Below are 15,400 nucleotides of genomic sequence, written 5' to 3'. Positions count from 1 at the left end.
CAGAGTCCTTATCTTCCAAAAGGGGGACGTCTCCCTTGCTGCCTGTACGGAGCCAGTGATGCGTCAAAGTGCAAGATGAGGCAGCAGCTCAGTCTAGATGAATAGCAGACAGGCCAGGAGGTGACGGTGGCGGCAGGTGTCTGACTGGACCAGGTCAGCAGTCCCAGGTGTCATCGATGTCAGGCTGCACTCATCACTCAGCGCAATGACTGTGCACTGATCATTTAGGAACTGGGCACTGTAACGAGTGGCCCTGGTGACACAAGAAACTGGAACTGGGGCAGGAACCCAGAAATTGGATCCAGGGGCCACTGTTTCATTTTTTTGCAGCCACATGAAGTAATTACATTGGAGTTTGAGGGTGATGTGGTTGGGGTACAAAAGGGTTGATTAGCCCCTTCGTAGGACTACAATGACCTGGCAGGAACCTGTCCTCGATGGGCAAAGTCCCATAATCGCTGCCGAGTGCATCTCTAGCCAAGAATCTGGAAGACCCACCATGTCAACCAATGGTCCACCAGCCTGGTGCCCCAGGTGTACCCCCCTGAACTTAGGGCAGCTCCCACTTCTCTGAGACTGTGCCCAGGGGCTCCTTTCACTTGGCCGAACCCAGACTTCTGCAGGAGAACACCGTCAGCACAGACCCTGACCTCGCCAGCACCCAGAACAGTGCCCAGCACGCAGGAGGTGTTCAATCAATAATTGATGACTGAACAAATGTCAAGAAATGAGGCTGAAGAAGCAGGAGCCAAACCACCAAGGGCTTTGCACCTGAAGTGGGGGAGTTGGGGTGCATCCTGGAGGCAGTGGGTAGGAGAAGGAATTCTAGGCAAGGCGCAGCTCGGGGGCGGTGAGCACGGGCCCTCCGGGGTGGGGGTGCTGGTGGAGAGGGGCTGCTGGAGACACGCAAACCAGGGCCGGCTGGACAGGGTGAGGGGTGAGAGGCAAGAAGGGGAGGGGACACGAATCCTGGCAGAGAAGGGTGGGGGCAGGGCATCCCCTGGAATCAGAATCCCTGGGCCCCGAAGTCACGTGTTTTCGGGGATGATTCTGCCTCCGGATGCAGCTGACACCGCAAATGTGTGTGACATGTTTGTTGACACAGTTTTTTCAGCACCAACTGCTGAGGCATCTGGGATCTGCACAACGTTTCGAAACAAAGCCAGGCTTTGAATGTAAACATCCCCATGGAGCCTCCCAAATGGGCTCGCCAGGCACCTCCAGGGGACGCCCATTTCTGCTCCAGCAGCCCCTGAACTGGGGGCCGGGGGGCGGGCGGGGGGGAGCGGGGTGCGTCAAGGGGGTGGGGGGAGCCAGGCCCAAGCCCCTCCCAGGCAGGGCGGGGACATCCCTCAGGGGAAATGTGGTTCTCTCCTGTCACCTTCAAGTCTGACGGTTAAAAGGGGAGGGACTTCAAGCCTGGGAGCCGGGTCCCCAATGCGCCTGACCCCCACCGTCCACCTGGCTTAGATTTCTCTTCAGGAGCCCCACTTGCTGTGTCACTCTGAGTAGGATGATGGCCCCGCAGTGACACTTGGTGCAGGCGAGGACGGGGAGGGGGCGCAGTAGGGACAGGCTGGTGGGAGCCGCTGGAGCTGCCGGAGCCACCTGCACGTGCACACTGCCAGGCCAGCGCCAGGCCAGCAGAGCCCAGCGGCGACGCACGAACGTGGCCACCAAAACCCAGGCTCTCCAACGTTCACCAGTGTCTGCATGGGGAAGCACCCAAAGGCCCACCGGCGGTAGGACGGGCCGGTTCACTGCAGGGATGCACACACGGAGGACGCTCCAATGGCCCGGGCACGGCTGGTCTGCGGCTACACACCGGGATGAATCACACAGACAGACTCAGAGGGAAATAGGCCGAGTGCGACCACCGGCTGCAGGACTCCGCTTACGAGGTGGTAAAGCGTGTTAGAGATGCACCTATGCCGTCAGACTTAAGGGGTTGGCAGCCAGGTGCGGGGCATGTTGTGGGGAGCAGGTGCCACTGAGGCATTCTCCCCGGGGGTGAAGCACCCCCCCCCTCCCCGTGACGGGAGCGCACAGCCCATTCTGAGGTCTGTGTCTGGCAGGGGACTTGTAGGCGCTATGTTGGCCTCCAGGAAAATGCCCCACCCTCTTCCCATCCCTGACGGGATTGCCTTACATGGCAAAGAGGATTTGGGTAGATGGGATTAAAAGTCCTTGATCAGATCAGATAGGAAGATTACTCTGGATTTTCTGGATGGGCTGAGTGCAACCAGGGTAGCCCTCTGTTAAGAGCAGAAGCAGGAGGAGGGCAGAGAGGACTGGCCCGGCACTGCTGGCGTGGAAACCCCGAGAATGAGTGCCAACAGCCCGAGTGAGCGCAGAAGCAGGTTCTGCCCCAGAGCCTCCAGCTTTGTGAGACCCCAAGCAGAGTGCTCAGCTGAGCCGCCAGACTCAGGCCACGCAGCAGCAGGAAACACGGAGGCACTGAAGTTACGCCACGGCGGAAACAACTAGGAAGAGAATGTCTAGGAAGGCTCCTTACGTAAGTAATAACGAAAGCAGAGCTGAGAGACACCGGGTTATATGGGAAGGGTCACCGAGCAGTGCACCTGGGGGGAAGCGCCGCTCAGCGTGTTATACTCAGTGTGCCCCCCAGGGGTCAGGGGTGCGAGTCTTAGGGCACCTCTACTTGCACTCCCCCCCCCCCCCCCCCCCCCCCCCCCCCGCCGGGGACGTGGCAGTGTCTGCAGGCAGGTTTGGTTCTCACAACTGAAGAGGGGACGCTGCTGGCCGCCACTCCGAGCATCCCCATGCCCCGAGACTGACATCCGGCCTATGTGGTCCCTACATCTACACCCTGTCCGGTCCCTGCGGCTCCGCTCTGGCCACCTGTCCTCTTTCTCTCCTTGTCCTCACCATTGCTCTCCCTCCCATTCCCTTCTCCCTGCAGGGGCCCTGGAGGCTTCTCCTCCTCTTCAGTCACTTCCCTGGAACCCTTCCCTGACCCCCGGCCCCCTCAATCCCTGGAAAGCCCTGCTCCTGTGGGTTTTAGTCCCAGCACCTCCTCTCGCTGTGTGACCTTGGGCAAATCCTTGACTTCTCTGTGCCTCCGTGTCCTCATCTGTAGGATGGTGATGACAACGGGGCCCTGCCCCATGGACTTATCAACAATTACAGCTGCAAAGTGTTGAACACAGCATTTGGCACACATTTCACTCTCGATAGATGTCAACCTCTGCTGCCACCATCATTGTTTTGCACCAACACAGTACTGTCTGCCTCATTCTGGATGCAGATCCCTGCTCATGTGTGTGGTTAACTGACCATGGGGCAGGGCTCTGTGGTTTTGCTCACTAAGGCATTCCAAGTCTCTAGTGTATGGTATGTGCTCAATAAATATTTGTGGAATGAATGAAGGGTTGCCCAGTGATCCTCTGGATCACCACGAACACTGCATAACCCAGGACTCACCGCATTTTGAGGCTGTTGAACCAGTTTCAGGAGAGCAGGGTGGCTGTAGCCTGGGGAGAGAGGGCTCGGTTAGAGTCCTGGTTAGAGGGTCCTCGCGCCCCTCCCCCACGGCTTGTCACCCCCTCCCAATCCCTTCATGAGGGGCCTCTTTATCCCTTGCAGACAAGACCCATTCCTGGGGCCCACCCAGACCTCTGGACTCAGGATCAACTCAGGCCGCTGCCAGAGATCTTCCCAAATTCTCTAGTTGATCCTGACGCCCAGGTCTGAGCCGTAGGGGGTTAGACACAGACAAGGCAGTGAATGCAAGGCTGAGGCTCACTTCAGGACCGAGGCGAGTGTGATGAACTGTGGATGCGGCCCTCACCTTCCTCCCCCAGGCCACTGCTGGAGTTGAATCACAACACACATTTGCTCAGGAACCAAGCGAATGAATGGTGCAGCTTGTAACCTGTGACCCGCGCGCACCACCCTTTGTACATTCACTGCTTCCTAGAATCGACTGCATCGACCGTGCAGGCTGAGCCTGGGATTGCACGACAAGGCTCAGGATACATCCTTTGACTCAGCAGCTGGCCTTCTGTGTATTCGCCCTACACGCATGTACAGTGACCAATGCACACGCATCTTAACCGTGATGCTCTAGTATCTCCAGGTTTGAAAGCAACCTAACATCTACCAGGGGCCATGAGGAACAGAAAGCCTGCTGCATGGGATCCCTGGGTGGCTCAGCGGTTGAGCATTTGCCTTGCCTCAGGGAGTGATCCTGGGCTCCTGGGATCAAGTCCCAAGTCAGGCTCCCTGCATGGAGCCTGCTTCTCCCTCTGCCTATGTCTCTGTCTCTGTGTGTGTGTGTGTGTGTGTGTGTCTCATGAATAAATAGATACAATCTTAAAAAAAAAAAAAAAAGAAAGAAAGCCCGCTGCACACAACAGATGCTTGGTCAGGGGAGGCATTTATCGTAAAGGAGGAGGGACACTTCACAGCACTGGGGCCAGAGTCCTGGGTCCCTATTTTCAGCTTCTGTTTATCGTTCCCAATCCTGGCAATGACTCCACTGGGAAGAGCAGGCCTGTGTGTGTCGGGGGGTGGGCACAGAGGTCAGGGGACCAGATTGGAGGACCCTCCAAGGCAGTGGCCAAGTATTGTGCTCGGTACACAGTAGCTAAGCGAACAAATGAGGTGGAGATCCAGCAACACGGGCAAGAGCCCAGAACTGTCGCAAGGGAGACCAGCCAGTGGGTCTTAGTGCAGGAGGCAGAGAGGGCAACTCCTGGTCTCCAGGATCACAATTTTTACCATGCATACCTTGTACCTATTTTCTTTAAACCAGTTCATTTTTAGTTTAAATAAACTTTTTTTTTTTTTTAAGATTTAGTTTTTTCTTTTAAGTACTCTCTACACCCAATGCGGGGCTTGAACCTACAACCCCAAGATTGAGAGTCACATGATCCACCTACTGAGCCAGTCAGGCAGCCTTAAATGAACTACTTGGAGGGGAGACTCATATCCCTTTGGTGAGAGGCCTGCCCAGGGCCCCGGGCCTAGGGCCTGCTCCACTCTGGCAGAGGAGCCTAGCAAGTTCAGAGGGGTGATAAGGTCCCAGCACTACCCTGGGGAGACTTTCTCCTCTGCAGCATCAAAGAGTGAATGACTTGATGAGCCTTGTGGTTTCACTCTGCCTGCTTGGAGGAGGGTGGACAGGTGTGTGTGCTGAGGCAGTGACCTGGGGGGCCCAGCGGGTAGAGCTGTGAGCAGCCTCCCTGCCCTCCTGCCCTTCTCAAGGGCATCCTAGGCCCAAGGCTGCAGGGTGCTCATTACTCAAGGAAGGAACAAGCACTCTGTGGGTTTTTTCCAACTGTATTTTAGCCAGAGGTCTTTCAGCTCTGGTTCTTTATCATGCTGCCTGGGTGTTTATGACTTTTCTGCCTCAGTAGATAAGCCAGTTCCAGGAAAAATCTTATTAAACCACAGATGCAGCTTGTCTTATTGACTTCAGAGGGAGAGATGAGAGCAGAGCTGGTCCCTCTGATCAGGGAAATCCATGCCTGGGCTTTTAATGTTGTGGGACCCTGCATGGCGGGGTGGGGTGCGGCAAGGCAGCCAACTGTGAGGCTGCTATCACAGAAGAAACTTTAGGAGGCAGAGGGCCTTTGGTTCAAATCCTTGGGCTCCTTGGACATGCTGGACAAATGCTGTGACCTTTTGAGACCTGGCCCCCACAGGAAAGCTGGAGATGATGTTAAAAGACCTACTGTGACAGGACGGTTGTAGGGTCTAATGGGATAGTGTGTAGGGTGCCACGCACGTGGCAAGTTCACAGCAGTTACGTTAGGAGAAATCATTTTAAAGACTCCAGATAGGGGAGAGAAGATGACCAGAGGAGAACTTTCAGAACTCCCCATGCTTTCTCAACTTCTGCTGGCCTGATCTCCCACATCCCCCCACACATTTGGCATCTGGATGGGGATGAAGACTAAGGGAGGCCCACAGGGGCTGGGGATGGGAGGACACAGAGCTAGCTGGGAAGAGAACGGCCTACAGCCCATGGCTGTTACAGGGTAGAGCTAGGATTTGACCCCAAGAACTCCAGAACTGGCCCTTCCACACCAATCTGGAATGCGAAGAAGGTTGTTCACAGAACCCAAAATGCCTTTGGAGACCATAGTGTGTCTGAATGATGAGCTGCCCAAAAGGAATGAGTCACCTTACTGTCTAATTGCATCTTAATGGGAAATAAATAGGGACTGGCACCATGCATGGAGGGACAGGCTTCACCCAATGAGACGCTCAGCCCACACACCATTGTGCGCAGCAGCTACCTGTGTGTCTGAGTCAGCCTTATCCATCCCATCGTCTGCCCTACTCTCCTCCAGCAGCAAGTCACGCTCTGTATGGCCCAGAGGTCAGCCTGGTGGGACAGACGCTGCTGATGCCCCCCACCGCTCACCTTGACTGGGCAGGCCACCCCTTTCCCAACTGCCTGTGTGGGGACCAGTAACAGCTCCATCCGCCTCTTTCTCTGGAAAACTGCCCTTGGTGAATGGAAGCCACTTTGCCCGAGAGATGAGCCATGTCCTTCCTGTTGGCAGCTGGAATGCACTGGAGTACAAAAAGGCCAGCCTCTTTGATGCAGTCAGGGACCAACTCTGGGGTGCAATTCATGCTCCAGAGCCCCTTGTGTGTCAGGCTATGGCTAGTCTCTGGCTGAGACCTCATCCTTCTTAGCCTTTCCCTCTTCCTTTCTGTCTCCTGAGACTGTGCCCTTAATAAGCAACTTGTACAGAACCCATGCCTCAGGCTCTTCTACAAGACCTAAGACAGTTGACATTAAAGGCTAGGGCCCCGCACACCTGGGCTCACGTCCTAGCCATGCTTCTTCTGCAAGCCAGGTCACCTCTCTGAGTTTTGCTTATCTGTCTACAAAATGGAGGTATTAATACATATTCACCCTGTGGGGTTTCAAGGAAGAGTAAATGAGAGAAGAGAAGTCACGTAAAGTCCCTATACTAGACCCTCTACCAATTACTTGCTCCATTTCTCTGCCCTTGAGGGAAGTGTCTGGCGGCACACAGGGATGTGCATGCTGGAAGGAACATGTAAAGTCTGGGCAGTCACGGCTAACAGAGAGGAGATACATATGAGGATGGATTTCTCAGCTCTTACCTATGGGGACAGAGGAGATCTGGGAGTAAAGGTCCAACATCCGGTTCCCATCCACGTCAACCAGGTAATTGCCTCGGCTCTCTTCATAATTGCAGAAAAAGTGCACAGCCTCTGCGTTCTTGGAGAAAGCAGGGACTGATTCAGGGTTGCTGCAATCCCCTAGATTCTCCATCTTTCAGGATGAAGCTTGAACTGGTGAAGTAAACCATGTCCTGTCTATTCAGCGGTTTCACAGAGGGTATCTGTGGGTGCTTACATGAATGGTTTGCTTTATGATAGTTTACTAAGGTGTAAGTTTGTATTTTATATATCACAAACAAAATAAATCTGAAGAAGATTCTGGTGTTAAGATAATGGTAAGCCTTAGAGCAACCATGAAGAAACCAATTATGAAAGAAATGAAATCAGCACATTAGAAGATATCCACTTACTGCAAAAAAAAAAAAAAACAGAGTAAAAGAGAAACAAAAATATATGAGACATACAGAGAACAAACAGTAAAATGGAAGATATGAATATATCAATAATAACAAAACTGTCAGACTGGATAAAAAGATGCAACTATATGCTGTCTACACAAGGTGTACTCTCAGTTCAATACAAATAAGTTGAAAGTAAAAGAATGGAAAAAGATACATGATTCTTACAGCAATCCTAAGAAAGCTGAAATGGTTTATATTAATCAGACGAAATCAACTGTAAAACAAACAAAAATGTTTCTAGAGGTGAAGTCCACTTAAAAAGATGTAACAATTATAAACATGTAAGCACCTGAAAACAGAGCCCCAAAATACATGAAGCTAAAATGGGCAGAACTGAAGAAAAATATAATTATAAGAGAATAGCTAGCAGCTTTAATAGCTGGCTTTCAATAGTGGATAGAACAACCAGTCAAAAGATTAACTAGGAAATAAGACTTAACACTTTAAACCAATAGATCCCACACACTTATGGAACACTCCACCCAACAGTGGTTCTCCTCAAGTGCATGTGAGACATTTTCCAGGATAGACCAAATAAAAGCCTCAGTAAATTTAAAAGGACTGAAATCACACAAAATATATTTTCCAACCACAATAGAATGAAATTGGAAATCAGTAAGAGAAAGAAATTTGGGAAGTTCACCAAAATGTGAAAAGTAAACAACACACAAATAACAAATGAGTTGAAAAAGAAATCACAAGGGAAATTAGGAGAAAAAAGGTTTAGAACAAAATCAGTTGTATTTTTTTCTTTTTCTTTTTTTTTTTTAAGAGCCAGCACAGCCTAAGTGTTTGTGTCCCTAAGCTAAGTTATAATAGAGAAGCAGTGGAGAGAATGCTAGCTCATCCTCACTTACCTGAATTATATTCAGCTGTTTCATTAACTCCTGCAGGCAAGAAGAGCAAAAAGCATTATAGCAAGGACACACTCTTGCCAAAGAAGGTTCAAGTCTTTCATGTCTTTCCAAGTGTTGGGGCTTCTCCCCAGCCTTATGCCAATAACCTCATAGGTAATTAGTCATAGGTAATTTAATAATATTACAATTATTAAAAAATTGCTTAATATAAATAGTTGGCAGGAAACTATTCCTGCCAGCTACATTACCACTGTAAACAGAAATGTAGAAACTTGGAAGGATAGCAATAAAATAAAACATTAAAAATATTTAAGCTAAAGGTGTTTAGTGCTCATAAAACATAGGTTCCCCCTTCCTTTAAAAAAATTTAAAAAAAAATTTTTTTAAAGAGTTTTAATTTATTTATTCATGAGAGACACAGAAGGAGAGAGAGGCAGAGACACAGGCAGAGGGAGAAGCAGGCTCCATGCAGGGAGCCCGATGTGGGACTCCATCCCGGGTCTCCAGGATCATACCCTGGGCTAAAGGTGGTGCTAAACCGCTGAGCCACCAGGGCCCCCCCCCTCTCTTTTTTTAAAAGTAGGCTTCACACCCAGTGTAGAGCCCAATATGGGGCTTGAACTCACAGCCCTGAGATCAAGACCTGAGCTGAGCTCAAGAGTCATATGCTTAATGGACTGAGTCATCTAGGCACCCTGGTTCCCTTTTCATTTGGGGAAAAAAGGCTTTAATATCCTGTTATAAAAAATAAAATTAACTGAAAATATAAACTTGCACATCAAAGAACCACTTGTAATTATAGTCTAAACACTCCAAAAACCACATGTACAAGTCTATACAGAAACTGGGAATTATGTATTGGGAATTGGGAACTAGTTGCTTTACTACTATATAGATTCAATCTCTAAAAATAATTCAACATAAAATCAACTTTAGCAATTGGTGTCGTAAAATCATGTTTCCACATAAAAATAGAAATTAATGGGGATCCCTGGGTGGCTCAGTGGTTTAGTACCTGCCTTTGGCCCAGGGCCTGATCCTGGAGTCCTGGAATTGAGTCCAGCATCAGGCTGCCTGCATGGGGCCTGCTTCTCCCTCTGCCTGCGTCTCTGCCCCTCTTTCTCTCTCCCTCTCTCTGTGTCTTTCATTAATAAATAAATAAAATCTTAAAAAAATAGAAATTAATATTAATGACAAGAATATAAAATGATCATTCCAGGTATTTTCACCACAATGAAATTAAAATGCACCTCTCCTTCACAGAAATATGCATGAAAAATATCCCTTCTTTTGTTAGTAAAATGCTATCAAAATAACTACAATCACTTGCATTAATACATGAGATTTCCAGATTTATAAACTAATTGCAATAACACAAGGGGTATCTTCTGACAGTTAAAAAAAAAAAGACATTGTGGATAAAATCTGCAAATTGGCCAAGAAAAAAGCCAATTTGTATTAAAAAGGTTTACATTGTTGTTTTTTTGATGCAAACATTAGAAATAGTATAGCGCATCACAAAACAGAATCAAGGTTAGTCAGCCTTCTGAAATGTGTTATATGCAGGTTTTGTAGCATCTCTGAGAGGTGCCAACCTTCCTCATCAGAGTCGTCTTGCACCTCTTCCATCTCACACAATAACATATACTCTAGGGATCCAGAGCTACCCAATGTGTCTCATATGCTGTGTCCTGTCACCTTGCACACCTGTCCACATACTGTTCCCCTCACCTGCAACAGAATGGCGCTCCTTTAGTGAGTTCTTCCTTTTTATCCTTCAAGGTCAAGATCAAGGGCCTTTGCTCTCCCTGTCCTGTGCCATCTGTCATGCCACGTTCTTCCATCTTGGTCAGATGTCCTGCCCCAGCCCTTCACTCTAGACTCCGAGCAAGCCATCTGACTTGCTTTGGCTAACAGAATGAGGTAGGAGTGATGGTGGACCAATGTGGAGCCTAGACCTCAGGAAACCCATTATGTGCTCTCGTCTGCCATCGCCATGAGGACGAGCCCAGCCCAGCTTGCTGGAGGACGAGAGACCCAAGACAAGCTTAGCCTAGACCAACCAGTGGCCAGTCATCCCCCAGGCATGTAGATGGGCCCGACGGAGCTGTCCTGCTAGCTCCCAGTTAACCCCAGATGCATAGGCAATCTGAACGCAACTGAGGTTTTGTGATTGTTTGTTACACAGCATTACTGTGACAATAGGTAACTGATACATCTCCTCTGAGAAGGCCTCTTTGACTTCTTGTGGCAGAACGGCCTCATTTAATGTCCTGCATCTCTAGTGGCAGGCTCTCTAAAAGCAGCTAAGAATGCAGGTCCCTATGCTTCACTGTGTTCTTACCACCTGGACCCCTTTCACTTTGTTCTTATGAACACCACTCAAGTGTGCTCAACTCACCCGAGATTTAGGCCCTGGGACTTCTGTCTTCATCAGGGGCCCGTCATAGTCAAATTCAACATCAACTTTGGCTGCGGCCTGACTGATGTGTCTGGAGCCTGTAATAAACAAAGATGATGAGAATCCCTGGTAACAGTAGCTGTAATGAGAATTCCGTCCTAACAGGTGCCTGATGTCTCCAGTGGAGACAGTGCCAGTGCCTCAACCCCATCCTAGTCAGACCATCCATGAACACAGACTCTGGCCAGACCTGGGCACCACAAAAACACAACAGATTAAAAACAAACAAACAAAAAAAAACCCATGGGAAAGCCCAGTGCTAGCAAAGTTGTAGGCAAATAGGCATGCTCATGTCCTGCTGATGTATCAGCTAATGACACATTTCTATTCCTTTTAACTAAGCAGTCTCATTTTAGGATTCATCTTAAGAAAATAATGGGACCAGTACACAAAATGTAGGTTAAAGCTATTTATAATAATACTGCCTTTCAACAAGAAAACAACCTAAATGTTCAACAGTGGAGAGCAGCTAAACACGATATGACATATTCCACCATTTCATGGACATGGAAATTTTTATTCTATTTTTTATTTTTTTGAGAGAGCATGAGCAGGGAGGGGCAGAGGGAGAGGGAGAGAGAATTTTATGCAGGCTCCATACCCAGCACAGAGTGCGATGTGGGGCTCGATCTCACAACCCTGAGATCACGACCTGAGTTGGAATCAAGAGTCAGACACTTAACCGACAGAGCTACTCAGGTGCCCCTGGAAATTCTGAATTTTTATGGACGTGGGAAGATGGCCATGGTATTACCATGTGAAAGCGCAGATTATAAAAATTATCCAAATGTTGTCAAAATTTAACTTATACCCAGATATATATCCCAATATATACATAAGCCAGAGTTTCGAGGCCTTAGCACGAATGGCATTTTGGGCCAGATAACTGTCGTGGTGGCTATCCCGGGCACTGAAGGATGGTGAGCTGCATCCCTGGCTCCACCCACCAGATGCTGGTAGCATGGCCCCTCGAGTTATGTCCCTAGTTGTGAGATTCAAAAATCACCGAGGAAGGAATAATCAAATGTCTAAATTCAGGTGGTTCCCCACTTATGTTTTTTTGTTGTTGTTGTTTAAACAAAAGTTTGGGGCACAAGTCATTGGCTTGCACATTACTTTTGTACAGTAATTAATGCATGGGGGGGGGGCTGGTCCCAGGCTTGACCCACAAAGGCTTCTGAGCTCAGCACATGGCTAAGATAAAGGGCAGCTCGGTCCCACATCTTGAGCCCTGGTTGAAAGAGGGCTGTGGTGAACCCAAGGTCAGTGTGGGGTGACTGACCCTGGGCACACATGTGGTGGCTGGGAAATGTTAGCTCCTCTTACTTGGGTTGCATCAAATAGGGAATCACTAGACATTTTGTGTAAGTCATCTACACCATCTCATTTCTCTTTATGCAACCCTGAGAGGCACATTGTTGCTTCTGTTTTATAGGAGAGAAAACCAAAACTCAGAGAAGCAAAGAATGTGCTAGGCTCTGTCCCTCCTTCCCTCTCTCGGACACACACACACAGCTTGCCAAAGTATACAAAACCATATTAGAAAACGCAAATTCATTCTTAATTTTCCATAATTGCTCTGGATATCAAAGAGGGCTTCTGAATTAATTATGCAACAAGCTGTAGCCCTTTGAACATAAAGTCCAGTTAAAATCTAGTGGTACTCTTATTTTAAAGCATGAAGCAGCCGGCTTCTATTGTCTTCTGTTTGATCTGAAAATGAAAAGGGAATCCCTACAGAGTCTGTTCTGTTAGCAGAGAGTAAAAGGTCGTGGAACATATTGATGACTTCTTTCTTACTGGTCCAAACTGATTCCAGCTAGACCTGTATGAAACAGGGACACATGTTTGTATAAAAAACAGTTCTGGACTGATGTGGATCTGCTCTGTTTTCAGTAAAGAGGGAAAGTGAAAAATTCAAAATTGCAAGCTGTCCTCCAGTGAGGACACGCAGGTCCTCTCTTCCTTTCTCTAGAAAGTGTCTTGACACCATGCGGCAGCAGCCAGATTTCCTGGGATCTGGAAAGTGGAGATGCCGGCACTGGAAGCAGCCCCAGTGGGAGTTGCAGCTGAAAGGGTCTTGAGAGGAACGACGGGAGTGAGTGGGGCTGTGTGGAGCTCTGGGTATGAGGACGTCGAGGCTGCGAGCAGACAGGGTGGGAGGGGCAGGGGGGAGAGATGGAGAACCCATCCCCAGGGATCAGGGATGGATGGGGCACGAGACGGGGAAGCCCAGGGCCAGGTGGCAGGCAGACAGGTCTGTTTCGGTTCCTGCCATGTGCCAAGTCTTCGTGGGTGAGGATGGAAGAGGGCCAAGGCCTCCAGGCAGAGATCCTGAAAACCACAGCCTGGTAAGTTGGCGGGCAGCTGTGCTATCGAACACGGGAAGATGGGGCAGCCGACACAGATTCAGCCCCCACTGTGTGCTAGGCAGGCCCTACCCAGGCGAGCTCCCTTCCACTGTTTTCATTTATCCACAACTCTCAGGAGAGATGGTTCTCAGGTTATAGATGAGGAGCAGAGAGGTTAAGCAACTTTCCCAAAGCCGCACAGCTAGTTAGCCTCAGAGCCAGGTTTTGAACCCATGTCTAATACTTTTCCTTTTCCTACTCTATCTCAATTTGACTTTTTGTAGGGGAAAATAACCAAATACCAATACAACAACTATTCTCGTAAGCATTTAAAGTAGGCTCCATGTCCAACGTCGGGCTTGAACTCACGATCCTGAGATCAAAAGCAGTATGCTCTACAGACTGAGCCAGCCAGGCACCGCCGATCTCTTATGATGATATGTAATGTTATAAACCACAAGAGAAAGTAATAAGATTTAAATGGTCAATGGGATGGCTTACAAGTCACATGAGCAGAGATGTCCATTCATGGGGTATTTATAGTGAGCATGCCTGGCAACGTCTCACTTAAGCCTCACAGCCCCCTGGGAGGTAGATGTTATGATTATTCCCATGTTGCAGAAGAAGACACCGAAGCTCAGAGAGGTCAAATAGTTTGCCCAAGGTCACACAGCTGGTAAGAGGCTAAGCTGCAAGGCTGTCCCTCAGACCTCTCCTTTCCCAGATACTATCTCTCATCTCATCTAGTGCTGGGCTCTGAGATTAAACATTTGCAGCAAAATAACCCACTTCCTTCAAAGACAAATTCCTAGAGGCACAAAGAAAGTGTGAATTAATACTGAACCATCCAGCATTTTCGGTCATGAGCAGAGCAGCACCGCCAGGACGCAGGCGTGTGTCCTCACCCCCGAGACCCCGCACGGTGGGGTCCAGCCCAGCTCTCCGGGTCTGATGACAATGCCTGCTGCCCGCTGGGGCCTCGCCAATCCAGAGTCAATGTTTAACTCCAAACTATAAAAACAGCCATCAAATGTTTTTAATGTTCTCTTAATCTTGATAGTGAGAGTCATAAATGAGCGCCAGTTTTCCCAAACAGCAAGGGCTCTGTATGTGAACCTGGCCGAAGTCAAGGTCAAGTTCAACTGGAGTTGTTTGCTCTGCTTTTCTTTTCTTTTTTAAAAAATCTTATCTCTTCTCCCCAATTGTCCACCCTACTTATTATTATTATATATATTTTTAAGATTTTAAAAATTTATTTATTCATGAGAGGCACAGAGAGAGAGAGAGGCAGAGACATAGGCAGAGAGAAGCAGGCTCCATGCAGGGAACCCGATGCAGGACTCTATCCCTGAACTCCAGGATCACGCCCTGAGCTGAAGGTGGGTGCTCAACCACTGAGCCACACAGGCATCCCTTTATTATTATTTTTTAACCGATGAAGATCTATATCTTCGATAAACATCTGGAGCCTACCAGTAGCATAATTATTACATTCTACACTGTCCCAGAGAAGCATTGTTCCCTAAAATCTGACAAAGCCTCCAGTAAGCACTTCAAGTGTAACCTTCTTCCCATAGACGTGCCCAGACTTCTGCTGCTGGCACACTCGGCTGCAAGCCACTTCCTCCTTCCCTTGCTTCTGTGCAGAAGGGAAAACTGGGGCCTCTGTGTGGGGCTGATGTGAAGTTAGTTCAATTTAAGGACCTCCCAAGAGGAGAGGCAAAAAACTTGATGAATCAGTTTTGCTGTTATTCTCCGCACGTCGTTCTGGGTGTCCTGCAGCATCCTGTTTGGATTCCCTCCTCGCAGTGAGAAGAGCATTGCACTTCTTGCAGCTACATTTCAGGGTCTGAAAGTTTGGGCTCGTGCAGTCAGCAAGCAGATGTTGTTCTGAACAAGCTACAAAGGCCAAACGTCAGAGAGCAACCGTGCCACGAGGCCGGTAAGTCTGCGTCGGATGTAGCCTTGTGGCCTGAATCCTGGCATGATGTCAGCCGGTATGAGTCTTACTCCTGTGGATGGTCACACACATAACCACATCTTTGTGTCCTCCAAACACCTCCCATCAACTGTGCGACTGTACCCCACAGACACGGACAAATTTCTCCAGGCAAGCGGCCACCATCTCTTCTGCTAGGA

The 15,400-nt window shown here is 48.9% G+C and overlaps 1 protein-coding gene across 3 annotated transcripts in view; it reads right to left on the bottom strand.

Moving 5' to 3' along the window:
* ABAT (4-aminobutyrate aminotransferase) overlaps positions 1-15,400 on the bottom strand; it is an 82,480-nt gene that overhangs the window by 16,521 nt on the left and 50,559 nt on the right. For all 3 annotated transcript variants that reach the window (XM_072835739.1, XM_072835740.1, XM_072835741.1), the window contains exons 3-6: positions 10,851-10,948; positions 8,450-8,479; positions 7,111-7,228; positions 3,445-3,494 (exon numbers count right to left, since the gene is read on the bottom strand). In XM_072835739.1, the coding sequence (XP_072691840.1) occupies positions 3,445-3,494; positions 7,111-7,228; positions 8,450-8,479; positions 10,851-10,948 (296 nt within the window). The remainder of the gene's footprint in view (positions 1-3,444; positions 3,495-7,110; positions 7,229-8,449; positions 8,480-10,850; positions 10,949-15,400) is intronic.

This window comes from Canis lupus, chromosome 8, assembly GCF_048164855.1.
Source record: "Canis lupus baileyi chromosome 8, mCanLup2.hap1, whole genome shotgun sequence".
Taxonomy (NCBI): Eukaryota; Metazoa; Chordata; class Mammalia; order Carnivora; family Canidae; genus Canis; species Canis lupus.
This window is presented reverse-complemented; position numbering and strand designations above follow the sequence as displayed.